Here is a 19430-nt window from a genome sequence, read left to right on the forward strand (position 1 = left end):
AATCATTTTGACTATCCACTTTAAAAGTTAAACCTTCCAACCGAATCCTAGCCTGGAAATCCAGACCTAAATCTAAAAGATTAATGGTCTGGCGTCGGTCAATGAAAATCGTCCAGCTCGAGGGGCGGCACCAAGCATGCATTTGAAAATCTCACTGCACGCAATTGGACAACACTACGACCAATCACAACAAAGCCCCATACGCTTAGCTTCCAGCGGAGCTAACTGGTAGATTAGACTCTTGCCGTATCCGGTCGGCAAAACAGCAAAAACGCCCTTCTTGCAAAGGAACGATTCGAGCGCCGTCTTCCGTTCCTCTTTTAGAGAAAAAGGCAAGTCTAAATCTTTCATTGTAGCGGCCAAAGCCGTTTCAAACAACTGGTGTTCATCCATAGCCATCTTGCAATGTTTACTAATGACTTTGACGTCGCAGCGCTGTCATCATCTCGCCTCTGGCCCGCCTATATCAGATAACCCGATGTGATTGGTGCAGCTCGGATACAAGGGCATATTTAATGAGCATCATTACGCGACGCCAGAGTAACTCGCTGAGCAAATTCAACTTGTGCTCTCGCGAGAACTCTGGAGGGCATATGGTCTCCTCAAGAGGGACGTCTCATCCAGATGGCGAGAGTGTGTGTGTGTGTGTGTGTGTGTGTGTTGTGGTGATACAGTCACATATGCAGTATATCTCACAACCAGTGTTGTGCAAGTTACTTCCAAACTGTAATACATTATACATTACTTGTTACTGTTATTAAAAAGTAATTCTTTACCTTACAATATTACTGTTTCAGAATTGTAATGCGTTACATTACTCCTGTATTACTTTTGAGTTACTTTAACCAAAATAACTACAGAAGTAGAACTTAACATTCTAAAATGACTAGGGCTGTAAAGATATGCGATATGAAACCGCGACACTCAGATTCATGAACCTGTGTCGGTGTGCGGTGTGAGAAGGCAGAATCATGACACACCCCACACGTCCAGATCCAAAGCTACCACATCTTTAAATTACTTGTAGTATTATTTGAAATTAACATTATAAAATACGTAGACCTACACCACAAAACTAGTTGAGAATAAATTATTTAAAATGGGGCAATTCCAGCGTTATGGACGTGACATTTGCAGTAAAAACTTGAAATATAAATTCTCAGAAAATGCATTTAATACCAATATATTGAAACGTCTGTTTATACATCCATAGGCTACTCCCTTAATAAAGGAGTCCAGACATTAGAAAAATATACACACATGCATTTTATATTTAATATGAGGGAAATAGCGTGACATAAAAAATCTTTAACTTTTAGGTAGGTTATAGCAAAATATTTTTTAGTAATTCTGTGAATTACACTAAGCAAACCAAAAGTAGGCCTAATACTACCCACCGTATGAAGAAGGGTTGGCTCTCCACAGAACACAATATATTCATTTTATTTTATTTTATTTTATTTTATTTTTCGTGTTCGCATTTATGAGGAAAAAAACGATGTTACAGTCGTGTCAGTTCTCTGTAACGGACGCGACAGCTCTGAAAGCGGCACTAAAGACTGCTTAAGCTTTCACAGAGACCTCAAACAGAAAGCACAAAGCCTTTCTTTAAAGTGAATTTCGTTTTGTATTAATTGTATCTTAATTTTAATCAATGATTCATCTACCAATTGCCTGGATTTAATAAGTAAGAAGTAAATATAAGTAGACAAGAGATAACCAGGACACGGAGGCGCGGGCGTCTCATAAATGAACCGAAACTCAGCGTCTACTTGCCTCACTCACAGTCAGACATGTCTACTTTTAAACAGAACAATTCAAAACGAGAGAAAACGGACTGCTCTCTGGTTAGAAAGAAAACACAGAAGAGCAAACAGAGCAATGCGCATACGTCCATCCCGCGAATGTACAGTCTTCTTCTACCATATTCTCCCATTAACCGCTTTTCCACTGGCCAGCGCGAGCACAGAGACCGAAATCATGATCGCGGCACTCCTGTAAAACCTGCCCTAAACACGCTTTTACTGCTTTTACACGCTTTTACTTTTACTGAGTATGTCACACAATACAAAGGTACACCAGCAAGAGGGAGATGAATGAAATAAATCGCCATACAAATATATCAGAAGCTGTCATTTAGTCATTATTTACAAAGTTGGACACCACACGCACGCGGCTATTGACTGACCACGAACAGGTAATAACTTGCATTTTTCATTCGTTAATGTCTCGCGGTCTGGGTGTATTTATTTTTTTATGTTTTATTTTTTTGAACAATTAAATTTTGGGCTAAAAGTGTGTTGTAACGCATGCGTTACTGAACATGTACCGAGTAAAATATTACTGAAAATTGATTAGTAATGCCTTACACTACTGCGTTACAACAAAAAGTAATAAGTTACTGTAATACATTACTTTTGTAACGCATTACTCCCAACACTGCTCACAACACAGAAACGCTGAAGTGTGAAATAATCCAATATCTCGAGTAACCGCACACAATCAGACCCGCTCTGCACTAACCTCTGGACTCGGGTTCATTAGAGTCGAGATTAGATTAGCATTAGTTTTGGGCCGACAGAGGAGAAGGTGAAACACACCTCATCATATTGAAACACTGGAGTGTATCTGAATCCTCCAGGATGGTTGTCTCGCGGGTCTCACTGCTCGCTGGGCTCCTGTGTGTGACGGGCTTCAGGGTCCGGGGCCAGAACGACACCGAGCCCATCGTGCTGGAGGGAAAGTGTTTAGTAGTGTGTGACTCCACTCTGACCACAGAGCCGGCCGGGAACGCTCTGGGAATGTCGGTGCGTTCGGGAAGCGGACGGGTCGCATTCTCAGCCGTCAGGAACAACAACCACGAGCCCTCGGAGATGAGCAACCGCACCATGACCATTTACTTCGACCAGGTAGAGTATGTGATTGATGCTTTAGCCATTTTATCAGCAGTGCATTTAACTGTAGTTACTAGGGATGTAAAAATTACTAGTAGTTTGGTACTAAGTCATTACTAAAGATAGTAAACCATTAGTTAGTAGTCATTGTATTTTTTAACTGTAGTTACTAGGGATGTAAAAATTACTGGTAGTTTGGTACTAAGTCAATACTAAAGATAGTAAACCATTAGTTAGTAGTCATTGTATTTTTTAACTGTAGTTACTAGGGATGTAAAAATTACTGGTAGTTCGGTACTAATTCAATACTAAAGATAGTAAACCATTAGTTAGTAGTCACGATTTTGGGTTTGTTCTTGTCATGTTTCTGTGTCATGTCATGTTTCCTTGTCTGTCATGTGATCCTGCCATGTGTTCCCTTGTCTGATGTGTATTGTTGTCATTGGTTCATTGGTTCATTGTTCACAGGTGTCCCTTGTCTAGTCATTAGTCTTGTGTGTATTTAAGCCCTCATGTTTGCCATGTGTCTTTGTCAAGTATTGTTTCCTGTAACCACTGTTGTGAGTCCTGTTCATGATCATGTCTTGTTTTGAGTTTTCATGCCACGCCATGTTTTTGTTTCATGTTTGGTTTTGTTTTTAATAAACTGCACTTGGGTTCTCATCTCTCAACTTGCCTCCAGTGGATCACTTTACATTAGTAGTCATTGTATTGTATTTTTTTTTAACTGTAGTTACTATGGATGTAAAAATTAATACTGTTAATAAAAGTTAATACTGAAGATAATAATTTCCATGTAATCGCACTAAAACCGATTTGGCTTATCGCGATTTTGAAATCGCAAAGGCTGTGATTATTTGTAATGCGCAGCTTGTCATTGTCAGCTTGTCACACTGAGAGTTGGAGTCACTTATAACGTGCATTTGTATACTTCGACCAGGTATAATGAATATGAGATTGATGCTTTAGCCGTTTTATCAGCAGTGCATGAAGCAACACGTGTGTTTTTGTGTCCCGTCGAAGGTTCTGGTGAACGTCGGGAGTCATTTCGATCCGGCACGGAGCGTTTTCCTGGCTCCGAGAAAAGGAGTGTACAGCTTCAGTTTCAATGTGGTCAAAGTCTACAACAGACAAACTATACAGGTGAATCATTCAACATTTAACAGTTCACTTCACTCGTGAAGTATTTCATAAGACACTTCATTTTTATGTCCTTGTCTAGTCATGTTAATTCTAGCGCTTTCCACACAATACAGATTGTTTCAAAGTGATGAACAGGAAAATAACGGTAACACTTTGTCATCACCAGTGGCCCATGCATATCGACTGTCACTAAAAATCAGTGGTAAAACGTGAGGAAATGCTAGATTTTTTTATAGCTGACAAAGTTAAAGTCTAATGAAATACACTGACACCTTATATTTGTCCTTTCAAAAGTAACTGAATGCCCTGCTACACATATTAGCCTACAGTAATCATAATTGTATTTAAAACATATAAATGTACATGCATATGTATAATTATGTCATTATAAAATATATATTTGTTTATATACACACTATAAATGCATATATTTGAAAATAATAAATTTTCCGCTTAAAAAGAAAAAGCGTTCCGTACATAGCCTGGATCTACGCGCCCCCTGAACCCACATAATAAAGATGGACAGTGACATAGAAATTTGCACAAATTAAGCATACGTTCCATACAATTGAGGTATTATCGAAATATCTAAATTTTAATAACGAGTGATTATTTAACAAAAGGCAAGTAAAACGGCCAGGGTTACATTTTAGACACACACACACACATCTGAAGTGATAGAAAAGTCCTCGGGACCGCATCACTCGTAAGACGAAACCTGCATTGGTGTACAAGGCCGAAGTCCACCATTCTCCCGTTGAATGGTTGCTACACACACACATAGTTTAGATGTGTCCGTGGTTGATGGCCAACCAACCGCCCGCAGTCAGAGTCCATCCCGGGCAGCATCACGGGGAAAGATGCACTGGAACTTTTGCACCACGAAAAGAAACGCGCGTCCCATCATTACCTCTCTCATCTACTACGCGATATCAGTTTGACATGTCTGTCATTGGAAAGTTCCACGTGGTGTCATGAATAATTAAGAGCAAGCGTCTTCTCATTGGATAAGAAAACTCAGTCTCATGAATAATTATGAGACACCGATGAGTCATCAAAGTACTATAGTGCCTGTGACGTGCACACGATGAAGATTTTAAACCCGGAAGATGAAAATAGCGGAAAAAAACTAAAATTTAACCATTTTCCCCCTACTATTAAATCTAACAGATGCTAACATTGTCTTCAATGATGTTCAACACACATACCTCTGTTAAAATCTCAGAAAATTTGGTTTAGGGTTTCATGACCCTTTAAATGTAAATGAGCTGCTGCTTCCGACACAGAGGGCAGAGCTTCAAGAGCTCGTGTGTGTTAGCAGCTCCGATTACCTCACGCAGACACACACTAAAATGCCTTTTATGTTCAAACTGGAGTCAGACAAAGATGGAGAGACTCAAGAAGAAGTGACAACACATAGAATGCAACTGGACGTCTCTGAATGGTTAGTTGATGAATTTATGTTGCTGATGTGGAGTTAACTATCTTCAATTAGCATATTCTGTCATGATAATCTATAAATCGCTCGTATAGGAACTGTTGTGAGATGCACACAGAGTGACTTTCTATTGCATGTGAAAAGACGGATGCTAAAGTTTGAGCTGACTCATAAATGTGCTCGACTACAACAACTCTTCCTCTTCTCAACCCGGACTGTGTGTTCCGGGGGCGGGGATTTATGTAAATTCTATGGTTGGTGATGTCACTAACCCGGGAGGAATGTGGTGTAGTCTCTACCAGCCGTTTGTTGTAGTCCTTAAAAAACAATTTATTTAAAAGCAAATATCTCCCTTTGCTTTCAACCTTGAGCGTTGTAACTTTGCAGATGTTGTTTATGCTCAAACAGCAACATTACACACTAACTAAAGTTAGAAAAGTGAAATCATCCTCAACCACCCCTTTAAACGAAGTGTGTGACTCGGTGTGGATGTTTCAGATCCAGCAGAGGCTTCAGAAACTGGGAGTGAGGAACATCACTGGACTGGAATGGAGAGAAGCAGCGGACGGATCGGTTTTCCAGAAGAACCAGAGCAAAACAAGTGCAGATCCGATGAAAAAGAAGAGATGAGATACACATATATATATAGTCAAGTCAAGTTTCATTTATAGAGCACAAGTTTAACTTAAATTTAAGTTTAATATAGATTCATATATATTCATATTGAGCACAGTCTTAAAATATAGTATCCCTGAATCTCTATGAAGATATAGAATAAATCTGCGTAATAAAGTATTTAGTAATGGTGGACATTTCATGGTCTTGCGTTCAGAAACCAAATGAGATGCAGAGTTAAAAAAATGAATGCAAATAATAAAAAGCAACTAACCAGATAACCGGTATATACTCCATCTAGAACTATTATTAACAGTTCTGTTTGTTCTATAAGTATTATTTACATTTATGCATTTGGCAGATGCCTATATTCAGTGACTTATAGAAAAGAAACAAAAGTCATTTATCACAGAGCTCTAGATGCGTCACACACTACATGACCAAAAATACATCAATTACACACACACACACACACACACACACACACACGGAGACGGAGACGGTCACTCGACGCTACCTACTGGAGTAAATGTGTGTCAAACACACACACACATACATGTCTATAATACTAACGGGACTATCGCTCTACACTGGCCAAGAGGGGACTAGTGTTTCTGTACATTTTAAAGAAACAAAAATGATAAATAAAATGTTTATTGTACTTATGTATATAAGCTGTATATGTATATATAAATTACATAATGAAGACAGACTTCACTGCCAGTTCATTTCACTGTTCACTCACACACACACACACACACACACACACACACACACACACACACACACACACACACACAGTTCCATTGCAGGCTAGAGGAGTCCCCACTTGGATAAGTAGACATCGGTCAGAGTTGGCATGTTTAAAAAAAATAAAAAAAACACACACACAGATACACACACACACGCGCACACACACACACACAGTGCAAGTCCCAGTGCAACAGTTCAATAGAAAACACTAGATTTTTCTCTCTCTCTGTGGAAAAGGCCACACACACACACACACACACACACATTGTGATCTGATGGAGAACACATTTCTAGAGCAGTAGAGTGCGTAAATATGATGTTGTTGATATGTTGTTCAAAAGCTAGACTAGTTCATGTCAGTTCAAAGCTAGACTAAAGACACATCTCTTTGACCTAGCATTCACATAACACATTATAGACTTCTATAATTCCATATTAGGCTGCATAGATTAGGCCAACCGGAACTGGGAACACTTCCCATAAATCCTGATGTACTCGTTACATCATAAGAAGAATGGCGTCTACGTTAATATTAGTCTTTCTGCCTATACCGAGGTTTACCGCAGTCTGCCAGATCCAGGCCGTATCCAGATCCGATGAAGGACCTGCGCCTGGACGCGACGACAACGCAGTACTGAAGTGTCAACTAGTCTCTCCGTTTTCTGAAGTGAGGTGGACTCCGGCCGTATCCAGAATAGATGGTGGATCTGCACCTGGACCCAACCATGACGCATCCCTGAAGTGTCGGCTTCATCGACACGACCAATCTGACTTCTGCCCTGTAATGCTGCCTGGATCATAATCATACACTGTTCGCTCGTTGGCCAGAGGAGAACTGGCCCCCGACTGAGCCTGGGTTCTCCCAAGGTTTTTTTCTCCATTCTGTCACCTGATGGAGTTTTGGTTCCTTGCCACTGTTGCCTTGGCTTTGGCTTGCTTAGTTGGGGACATTTAATATTCAACAATATTATTGATCTGCCTAATTAGGGTGGACAATGATGCAATTTTCTTCTAGAAACAAACTTTGTTGTATTATTTTCATTTTATGAATGTGAAGCTGCTTTGATACAATCTGTATTGTAAAAAGCGCTATATAAAGAAAGGTGACTTGACTTGACTTGACTTGTTCTCTTTAGATCGCAGGATCATTGTAAGATTTTACTACAAAATAAAAGTAGTGCATAATTTGATATAATAATTCTGTTTATAGAACAACCCCCCCCCGTAACAAACCTCAGTTATGACCAACATCATGATTCTTATGTTCTTATGATCTGCAAGTGAAAAATGATAATAAATAATTAACACACTTCAAATCAACAACAGCGAAAAAAGATATTCAGCGACAAAAACAGGACAGGACTTTTATCCAGTTGTTCTCTAAATGACGGGTAGTTAAAAAATAATGATACAAGTTATTACATTAACAATTTAGAGTTTGATTATATATACTGTACAACATTTAATCTTCTTGACAGTGAATTTCCATCATCACCAGATTGATTTCCATCTCGACCTTCACAAGGACAGTCCTGAGGCGCTTTATTCAAAGACTAGAAGCAAATCCTGACGGGAGAGTTAGGGAAATGAGTTAACTAGCAAACCAAATCATTTCTGATGACATCCATTACCTGATAATAATCCTGATGTTTGCCCGGTGTAATTCTACACACATTTTGCATATGAGGACAATGATATCAATATCTGAAGCTCTATAGCATATAGCTATTGATAGTTGCACTTAATGTTGTCATTTTATGGATTACATTACTTCACATTACAAAAAAGGGGTAATTCCTGGTATTCTGTGTCTTTAGTCCATCATAAAATGTAAAAAATCAAATTAAGTTTAAAAAAAATATTTTGTGATCATGATAAATCTCATTTGAAAAAAATATTCTGGTCAAGCTCAGGTAAATACTTTTAACCATTTTATTTACTACATTATTGATACTTCAGTAAATTTGTATCGTCACTGAATTAGTATGTTTTTATGAAATTATTGTAAAAAAAACCCCTGCTTAACAGGGTGGACAAACTGATAATAACAGTAGTATAAAGATGGATGTGTGGAGTGCAATAAGTGAGGAGACAAGAGACGGAGATGCGTCGAGTCAGCTTTACTCTCCACTTCAATTTCACTAAAAACACTAAAGCGAGTGAGGTCAAAACAGACACACAACGTTAACCCGGATACCGTATATCAAGACAACTCTCCCTTAAAGGTACAGTCCCTTGGTGAATGTCTTTTTCAGTCTTACTTGTGGGTCACCACACAGGCCCCCCCAGAATTCACCCATAATAACAGGGCCAGACCGAACAAGTACCACAAATAGAACATAGGACACTATTCACTAGTGCAAAACAGAACAGTCCAGCTCATAACAGTCCCTAGAAAAGTCAATGTGTAGGGGGGCGGACCAGGCGGCCATACCGGCTGCGCTTAACAGGAGAGGGGCAAAGGGCAAGGGGCGGGGCAGGGGCAGGGGTCGAGGTTGCCGCAGGGGGGCGCCCTCGCCATGGGGGCTGGGCCAGCTGAAGCGGCCAGCTGAAGCGGTTCGCCAGAACTCCCAAGGCGGTCATTTTGACCGTTTTTAAATTTTACAGTGTAGGCTAATAACTTAAAATAAAATAAATGTGGCTGTAGGACTCTGACTTTTCCTAAATATGTGTATAATTTATTTTGACACTGTTCTTTTATTAAAATCACAAAACACACAACAGTTCTGACTATTTCTACCTAGAATGACCATAACGGTCATTTTGACCGCACGCATTATAAATATCATAAGTCCGCTACATTGCAAGTTTCGCGGAGGGACTTCATCACACGACTGGCGAGCGAACTTCGCTCCGACCACATGGAATCAAAAGCCATACAACTGGAGGAACTGCAAACAAAATAAAACCAAGGAGACATGTGCCAAATGTCACAAAGTGTGTGGGAGCTGCACACGAAAGGCGGTGTTTGTGTGGAATGTGCGTAAGCGTCAATGATGCGGGGTGTTTGCGCCGTTCAAATGGGCAGTTAACCTGATTTTGTTCGTTAATATTTTTTGTTCACTGAAACGAATCATTCTAAAGCAGTTCGTTTTCTTGTTTAGCTAATGTTCATTTTTTTCTTAGCCTGTTTGTATACATTTTCACATTAATTTGAATTAAAATTTTGTGTCCTGTTTATTATTACCTATCATTGTAGATCCATTTATTTTTAGATTTTGTATTGATTATTGAACTTATTTACAAACAGGGCTGTACGTTTCCTAACTTTTGTGCATGTCTATTCACGTGGTGAGTGCGGTGAAAAAAAATATTATTTTGACACAAAACGTTCCTCAAATAGAGACAGCACCTGTCGGTGCAATCTTTATTTTGTGCTTGTTTTAAGGGCTATGACGACAGGAATTAAAAGCTTCATTGGAAAAGAGAAGGTTAACACGTACAATAGATATGACATGATGAAAATGACGTTCAGTACGGCCATATGAACGTCAAAGTATGAACGGTCAGAATGACCGCTATGGTCGTTCTAGTAGTTATGGAATTCCGGTAGTTCTAGTGTTAAGACGGTCTATAGCCACCCGCTTCGGCCTGCCCCCCATATCCACAACGAAGTTCTTAGACCCTCCCACCAGGACACGGAAGGGCACATCGTATGGGGGCCGCAACGGGGTACGATGGCCATCATGGCGGATGAAGACATACTTGGCTGATGGTAAATCCTTGGGCACGTAGGACTGGGGGAGGCCATGGTGAGACGTTAGAATGGGAACGAAAGCGTCAGTAATGTCCCGAGACACAGTGCGATGGGAGGCAACCGACCACGGGGCTGTGGCATCTGGAAGAAACTCCCCCGGGACGCGCAAAGGCTGGCCGTACACCAGCTCGGCCGATGAGGCTTGAAGATCTTCCTTGGGGGCGGAGCGAAGGCCAAGCATAACCCATGGGAGGCGGTCAGCCCGTAAGGCTGGCCGTGAGCGCGTCCTTTATGTCCCGATGAAACCGCTCACAAAGTCCGTTGCTCTGTGGGTTATAGGCTGTGGTAAGGTGGACCTTCACCCCCAGGACCTCGGCAACCGCAGTCCAAAGCTCCGATGCGAACTGCGGACCTCGGGTCCGAGGAGAGGTCGGACGGTGTGCCGAAACGGGCCACCCAAGCCATAATGAACGCCCGGGCCACTTCAGCTGATGTAGTGGAGGACAGGGGAACTACTTCTGGCCACCTGGTGGTCCTATCCACCATGGTGAGGAGGTAGGTGTAACCACGGGAGGGGGGAAGTTGGCCCACCAGGTCCACATTCACATGATCAAAACGCCTCTCTGGCACTTTGAAGGGTGCCAAAGGGGCCTTGGTATGACGAGTCACCTTTGCGCGCTGGCACGCCACACAGGCAGCAGCCCAGGCCCTGACGTCCCTCCGCAGGCCCGGCCAGACGAACTTGACCCCCACCAGCTTGGTAGAGGCCTTCGGCCCCGGGTGGGAAAGGCCGTGGATGGCGTCAAAAAATGTATGCCTCCAGCCAGCGGGAACCATAGGGCGCGGTTGGCCAGTGGAGACGTCGCAGAGTCGGCCTTATTGCCTTATTGTTGGCCTTATCAAACACTACATATTCCATGAGCAGCGCAGTGGGGGCTGTCCTGTAGGCTTGCACCTCAGAGTCCGCGGTCTGATCCTCAGCCATGGCTGCATAGTCGAGGCCCAAGTGGACGGAACCAGTGACCACCCGTGAGAGGCAGTCGGCGACGAAATTGTCTTTGCCGGCCACGTGCCGAATGTCAGTGGTGTACTCAGAGATGGCAGCGAGCTGACGCTGCTGTCGACCAGACCATGGCTCCGAAGAATTGGCCATGGCCAACGTCAGTGGCTTGTGGTCAACGAAAGCCGTGAACCGCCGGCCCTCCAACAGGAAACGGAAATGATGGGTGGCGAGGAAAAGACCCAGAAGCTCCCTGTCGAAGGCGCTGTATTTCCTCTCGTTGTCACGGAGCTTCCTGCTGAAAAAGGCCAGCGGCTGCCAGGCTCCGCCCACCCACTGTTCACACACAGCCCCCACGGCGTAATCAGAGGTGTCCGTAGTAAGAGCAACTGGCCAGGGTGGTTTTAGCAGCATCAAAGGCACCAGTCCTCTCTGGGGACCAAACCAACACGTCCGCCGGCCTCCCACCCTGTAAGGTGTCGTACAATGATCGCATGAGTTGGGCCGCATGGGGAAGGAAACGGTTGTAGAAGTTCACCATGCCCAGGAACTCCTGCAGGGACTTCACAGTGCGTGGGCGTGGGAAACTGGCGATGGCGTCCACCTTGGCAGGGAGGAGGATGGCCCCCTGTGGGGTGACGTGGTGGCCGAGGAAAGTGATGGACGACCGGCCAAACTCGCACTTGGCCGGGTTTATGATGAGACCATGCTCACTGAGCCGGCCGAACAGCTGCCGGAGATGCTTCAGGTGGTCGTCTGCGGACACGCTGGCCACGAGAATGTCATCCAAGTAAACAAATAGGAATGGCATGTCCCACAGTCCATGAGGCGTTGAAACGTCTGCACTGCACCCTTGAGGCCGAAAGGCATCCGTAGGAATTCGAAAAGGCCAAAGGGTGTGATGACCGCTGTCTTGGGTACATCCTGCAGGTGGACAGGCACCTGGTGGTAACCTCGCACCAGGTCCACATTTGAAAAGATGGTGGCGCCGGCTAGGTGGGCGGAGAAGTCCTGTATGTGTGGCACTGGGTACCGGTCGGGGGTGGTGGCATTGTTTAGGCGACGGAAATCACCGCAGGGACGCCAACCGCCATCAGCCTTGGTCACCATGTGCAGGGGGGAGGCCCACGGGCTGTTGGAGCGGCGCACAATGCCGAGGTGCTCCATGGTGGCGAACTCCTCCCTGGCGATTGCGAGCTTGGCAGAGTCGAGGCGCCGGGCTCGTGCATAGACTGGGGGACCAACCGTGGTGATGTAGTGCTCCACGCCATGCTTAGCCACTGCCGATGAAAACGTGGGCGTGGTGATGTCAGGGAACTCAAGCAGGCGTTGATACAGGTCTCCGGTTGATACAGCAGGCGTTGATACAGGTCTCCGGTGGCAAGCGTGTTCGACAGACAAAGCGCCCCCATCCCTCCCAGCGTGTTATAAAGTCAGAATTAAAAGTAGTAATTGCGTGATATAAAGTCGCAATTGCGAGTAAAGTCAGAAGTATGAGTTATAAAATCAGAATTGTGTGATATGAAGTCAGAATTGCGTGATATAAAGTTGCTGTATGAGCCATATTCATTTTGTATTATTTTATGTTATTTTGTCCTGTGCCACTAGGGGGCTGTATTTGCTTTGTGGCTCATCTGATCTCGGGTCAGCACGGGTAGGTCATTTAACGTAGAGGAAACCCAGATACAGGTGTTGCTGATTTGGGAAGCAAACAGTTTTCGACTGTGCCTTTGTGCCTTGCCTTTGTGGTGAGCAATTCGGTTTGTTGTTTTGGTTACATGTATTATGAGTTAAGATATTGCTGCTGTATGATATATGGAGGAAAATAAACTTGCTAGATAATAGTAACATTACTGAACTCTCCGTTTGTTTTGTGTGAGGCCGCACGGGCACACGTCTAAACTTAATCCGCTGTATTAGCAACCAGTACTAGACTTCGTTTAGGGACTTAGTCAGTACAGTTGCAATTGCAAGTTAAGTAAAAATTATGAGTTAAAAAGTCAGAATTGCGTGATATAAAGTCAGAATTCCGTGATGTAAAGTCGCAATTGCGAGTTATAAAGTCAGAATTGTGTGATATAAAGTAATAATTGCGTGATATAAATTCGCAATTGCGAGGTAAGTCAGAAGTACGAGTTATAAAGTCAGAATTGTGTGATATAAAGTCAGAATTACGTGATAGAAAGTTGCAATTGTGAGTTATAAATTCAGAATTGCCTGACATAAAGTCAAATACAATACTAAATACAAAACACAGATGAACACTGATTAACAGAACAGAGGTGAAACAAATAACAATGATGACTAAACAGGTGATAAAACTGAACTGATAATGACAGTAACCATGGATACAAATGAGTGGCGGGAAAACAGCCCATATGAAAAAAACCTGCATGCTTCATATACAGCAACCATATATCTTCCTTACTTAAAGGAGAACTCTGGTCAGTTTTAACATTGAGCTCATTTTTTTGTAAATTTGGAGTGCTGTCAGTGTGTTATCCTTTTTTTTAAAATTTGCACCCTGTTGACTTCAAAGGGGCAAGTTTTAAACCTGCTTTTAGCCTCTTAACATCCTTGATGTGTCATTACAAGTGCACAGCCAATGTGAGTGATTCCTTCAGAGTGAACACGGTGAATCTGACTGCAGTAGATGTGAAAGATATGAATAAAAATGAAGTTAATTCGGCCAGCGCACATACCTGTATTTACATCCTGTTTTCGGTCGAAGTCCATAGTAGTCGATTGTCGAGTTCACGCGCGTGATCATAGGTAACTAAGCAACAGTGGAGAACTCGACAATCGACTACTGTGGACTTCTACCGAAAACAGGAAATAAATACAGGTATGAGCGCTGGCCGAATTAACTTCATTTTTCTCTTCATTTTTTTTTTTTTCTTCAAGGAAATGTCCCTTACAATATTCTGTTGAACATATAATAATCACAGGTGTTTTTAGCAAACCTTTTCCATATGGGAGAACAAAGGAAGACATGTGACTAGTGAAAACAAAACTCAGAACACAACTGTGACAGATTTATTGGCCGATAAATCTAATCCAAATTTTTAAATAATTTTTGAGAGCCTGATTACAAAAACAAAAGTCTCAATATGTCCCAATCACACAATTATAATTTTCTCATGATCATTTTATGTAGCCGATGTGACAGACTTTCACTACTTTACTGCATTTTGATTTTTGAAGTGATTCCAATCATATTTGACGCAGTTCAAAACCATCATGTTGAACAGTGCGCATCTGAAGAGTCTCAGCTGAAGGAAATAAAACATTATTTATTACATTGATTATATTCGGCAAATTTCCTTATCGGGCTAATAATGATAACATTAAAAATGAACATATATATCGGCCGATACCGATATATGGTGGCCGATATATCCTGCATCCCTATAATGTCTTTTTTTCTATTATTTTGTTGTGTCTGTATTACTAATGTCAAGGAGAAGCGCCCAGCATGCACCTACTTGTATTTGCATAGGTAAATAACTGCAGAAGAGTCAAAAAAGACTTTCAATTTTGCATGATCTGAAAATATACTCTGCTAATCACAAACACATACTGCATTTACACAAATACAAGTGACCTCAAAACTAACAAAGAGCAAATCTTTGATGCTTTGCATCTCCGAACTCAATGTCATACTAATGAAAAACAACAATGCAATAACTGCAAGTTAATTTGAGAAGTAGAACTTTAAAGGAGAATAGATTTCAGAAGCATCTGTAAATGATGAATAAAGCACTTTCTATCTTTCTGAGGTGACACTGTTTGTTTTGCATAGACTTGTGAATCACTTTGTCCTTCATTTACATGCTCCACAAGGACATTTAAACTGAAAAATAAAGATAGATTAAGATTACACACACCACAAGCCACCCAAAACAATTAAAGTTCATCTGTTTATCTGTTTATGTTCATCTGTTCATCATAATAATTATTTATGTCAAAATTATATAAAAGACATTCTCTGGTTGTTATATTAGTTATGGAATCATGGCTACTATGACCTGTTCAATGTTTTGATGCAAATTTATGTCTGATCTGCCACTGAAGATCAATCTGAGATCAATAAATCTGAGATCAATCAATCTGAGATCAAACTGAGATCGATCTGAGATCGATAGTCTGCAGGAACTAAATCATGGAACATTTAAATATACAGAAGGCATGATGACTGATATTCTTGTATATTAAACTAGTTTAAATGTGTAACATCTGCTTCAAAGTATAACGATGACTCATATGATAATTAGTGTTTCTAAGACGGTCTACCAAAAGACACCTGTAGGAGGAGCCTAGATATGCACTTTGCATATCTGAGAGTGAAATTCCCTTCTTGACTTACATAACTCATTTAAAGAGGACAAGATTGAGAAACATCCTGATAACTCGCTATCACTACAGGACCGGTGGGCCTAAACTTCATCCGTCGAGACTTAATTCAGAAGAGAACTGGTAATTACGCTCTCACTTTTACAGATGCAACTTCACACTTTCTCCACTGATTAATAATGTTGTAATGACAATTCCATCAACAGATTTTATGGATGTTTTGTTATTAATCAACTCTCTTTTCTGAGCATCACCTGTTCTTGTTGTAGATAGACATTTTACTGCATTATTTTATTATGTTTTCATAATTTGGCTACACGGCAAAGAACACATCCATCAAACATGAAATTATGCACTTTTCCTCATACAAATACATTTAACCTAAGTAAACCTAAATTTAACCTAACCTCTTTTTTTTTGTTGTATTTTTAAATATTTTCAGTGGCAAAACTTCTGGCAAGATGATGGACCAAATTTGTCTTCATCTGCTTTCTCTTTCAGGTAAAAACATTATGCAAAACATTAAAATAAACAGAGAAATTACACCAAATGGTTTACATATTTTTGCCGTTTTACATTCAGTGATATTATGACAAACTGTTCTGTGTAATATCCTACAAATCTTTGTAGAGGAATCTTTGTGAGATTTGTCCACATGTCAAAGTAATCAAGCCAATAATAATTCAGGTTGTCTACTATCAATGGACAGTTAAAGAAAGCATCTACGAAAGAGAGCCAAGGAAAAATTACTTCTCAAAAATCAAAAAGCTGTCCAGACAAGAGCCGTCACTAGCGGCCGATTATTCCGAATAATTCTGAATAATTCTATATATATATGGCTTCCTCTGGTTATATATTTATAACAATTTGGGAATTATGACTGTATCCAAAAAAGGAAAAAAATAAGTATATAATATTATTGAACAACACTGTTAAAATACAGTGTATAATGCAAGTTTCATAGTTTATGTTATTTTAAATCATTATTTGTTATGAATGTTTATAATAATAATAATATTGTGGATGAACTTCTTAACCAGAGAACATTAACACACTGCAATTGTTGTTTTACACTTTAAATAAAAAATGTAAAATTAAATCCTTATTTAATCTTGGACAAACTATATTCTAAAGTGTGCCTATTATGCTATTTTAATTTCCTCATAACACACGCAGATCTTTTCTCTCAGTGTCTGAGATGCTTCGATAAAGATTCAGTCTCTGAAGCGGGAACGAGATGCTGCGTCGAATTGATGCTAAGGGAACGCTTTGCGTGATGATGTCTTGAAGCATTTGTGTTTTGAGGCGGGTGACGTCTGAACAAGTCGCTTACAGGCACGTAGGAGATATGGCAGGTAACGCAGCGTCTTGTTCCCTCTACAGGGAACCGAGGTTACAGTCGTAACCGAGGTGTTCCCTTTCAAGGGAACTCGCGCTGCGTCGAATTGACGCTAATGGAACGTCTATACCAACGCCACCATAGCGAGAAGTGTCTGTCCTGTGTGAAATCATAAGAGCAACACTAGGACGAGAGCACCCGAGACCCCGGAGTAGAGTCCAAGTCCAGAGAGTAAAATCTGACAAATGTATGCGGTGAGGACCACCCTGCCGCATCACGAACGTCCTGAAGGGGAACGCCTGATAATAAGGCCTTAGAGGCCGCCATACTCCTAGTTGAGTGGGACCGAACAGCCAAAGGAGAAGGCTGTCCGGTCGACTCATAAGCAAGTGAGATGGCCTCGTCCACCCACTTGCTCATTCTCTGCTTGGATGCTGGGGACCCTTTATTAGGGGGTCCAAAACATACAAATAGTTGTTTGGTTTTATGCCACAGGGCAGCTCTGTGGACATAAGCATCAAGTGCCCTAACTGGACATAGCAGATTGATCTTTTCCTGATCCGGATTTTGAAAAGGAGTAGGACAGAAAGCCTGCAGTACTATGGATCTGGCCACGTTAGTGGGGACCTTTGGAACATAACCTGGTCTGGGATGAAGGAACGTTGTCACCATGCCAGGAGTAAATTCCAAGCATGAGGGTGCCACCTACAAAGCCTGAAGATCTCCTATTCTTTTAAGAGATGAGATAGCGAGGAGGAACCGAGCTTTCAAAGTAAGAAACTTGGCTGGAACCTCCTCCAAAGGCTCGAAGGGAGCTTGGGAAAGGCCTTGGAGGACAATTGCCAGGTCCCATGTCGGAACCCTGGTGCGAGTAGCAGGCCTCAGCCTCAAAGTGCCACGGAGGAAACTAGATACCAAGGGGTCTTTACCCAAAGATATTCCACCCAAAGAAATGTGGTAAGCACCTATGGCTGCCACGTAGACCTTTAAAGTGGACGGGGATAGACCTGCAGTGAACCGCTCCTGCAGGTACTCCAGCACTGTACCAACCGGCCAGTTAACTGGGTCCAACTGATGGTCACTACACCATGAAGTGAAAACCTTCCACTTCAGGGCATAAGTGGAATATAGAACTCGATATTGGTATGCTTTTCCCCCGAAAGAAAACCTCAGGAATTTTCTGTGATATGGAAGGATGGAAATGTGGAAGTATGCGTCCTTGAGATCTATCGTGACAAAGCGTCCTCGGATCTGATCTGTGGCACGATCTGTCTCAATGTTAACATTTTGAACTTTAGTTGCATGACTGACTCATTCAGGACTCTCAGATCCAAAATAGGACGCAACCCCCCTTCCTTCTTTGGAACGATGAAATACAGATTGTAAAACCCGGTGTCCCTGCTGGAGGGAGGTACATGTTCTATGGCCCCTTTCTCTAGCAGGGTTTTCACTTCTTGTTCCATTACCAGAACATGCTCGGGGTCCACCACAGTGGACAGGACCCCCATAAACCTGGGCGGGTGAGACCCGAACTGTATTTGATAACCCTTTCCTATGGTCTGCAGGACCCAACGAGAAATATTTGGCTGTAGTTTCCACGCTGCCAAAAATTCTACTAGAGGTACCAGCCTCTCAAGACTGGTTTCTGGATTTAGTTGTCGTTGAGTGTTCAATTCGTCGGCCCGTATCGACGCACCGGTGGGGAGCGACTGAACTGACTGCTCTGGGACCCCCTTTGGAGGGGGCAGGCATCCCAGGACCACTATGTTTCCGGGTGGCCTCTGAGATATGTGCTCGCCGGAGACCGCTGTGCCCTGAAGCACACTAGGTGGCAGGGTTAGCATAACAGTCCCCTGAGGGCACCGTATAGTGAGGTGTTGACCGCTCTGCTTCGGGGGGGACTACCTTCATTTGGCCTGCGCCCTCGGGCATCAGGACCTTTTTCCCACAGCCTTCTTGGAAATAATGACAGTCCGCAGATCAGTCTTACTCCTTGAAGGCTGTGGTTGAGCGAAGCCACGCTCTGTTTTTGAGTGGCACGTTTGGGGCTGCTCTCGCTCAGCAGCCCCGGAGACATGAGTTCGGCGGGGCAGGAGTTTCTGGAATGCAGACGCTTGCTTGGCTGATTCCTGAAACCTCTCGACGACCGAGTTCACGGAATCGCAGAAGAGGCCAGTGGGAGAAAAAGGAGTGTCCAT

The 19430-nt window shown here is 42.3% G+C and overlaps 1 protein-coding gene across 1 annotated transcript in view; it reads left to right on the forward strand.

The window, feature by feature from the left end:
- Nucleotides 1-6341, forward strand: part of LOC311080295 (macrophage mannose receptor 1-like) — a 181869-nt gene extending 175528 nt beyond the window's left edge. Inside the window, exon 5 of the mRNA XM_084110178.1 lies at nucleotides 5974-6341. Within this exon, the coding sequence (XP_083966304.1) occupies nucleotides 5974-6105 (132 nt within the window). The 3' untranslated portion in view covers nucleotides 6106-6341. The remainder of the gene's footprint in view (nucleotides 1-5973) is intronic.
- The last annotated feature ends 13089 nt before the right edge of the window (nucleotides 6342-19430 follow it).

Source organism: Abramis brama, assembly GCF_963993115.1.
Source record: "Abramis brama genome assembly, chromosome: 3".
NCBI classification, from domain to species: Eukaryota; Metazoa; Chordata; class Actinopteri; order Cypriniformes; family Leuciscidae; genus Abramis; species Abramis brama.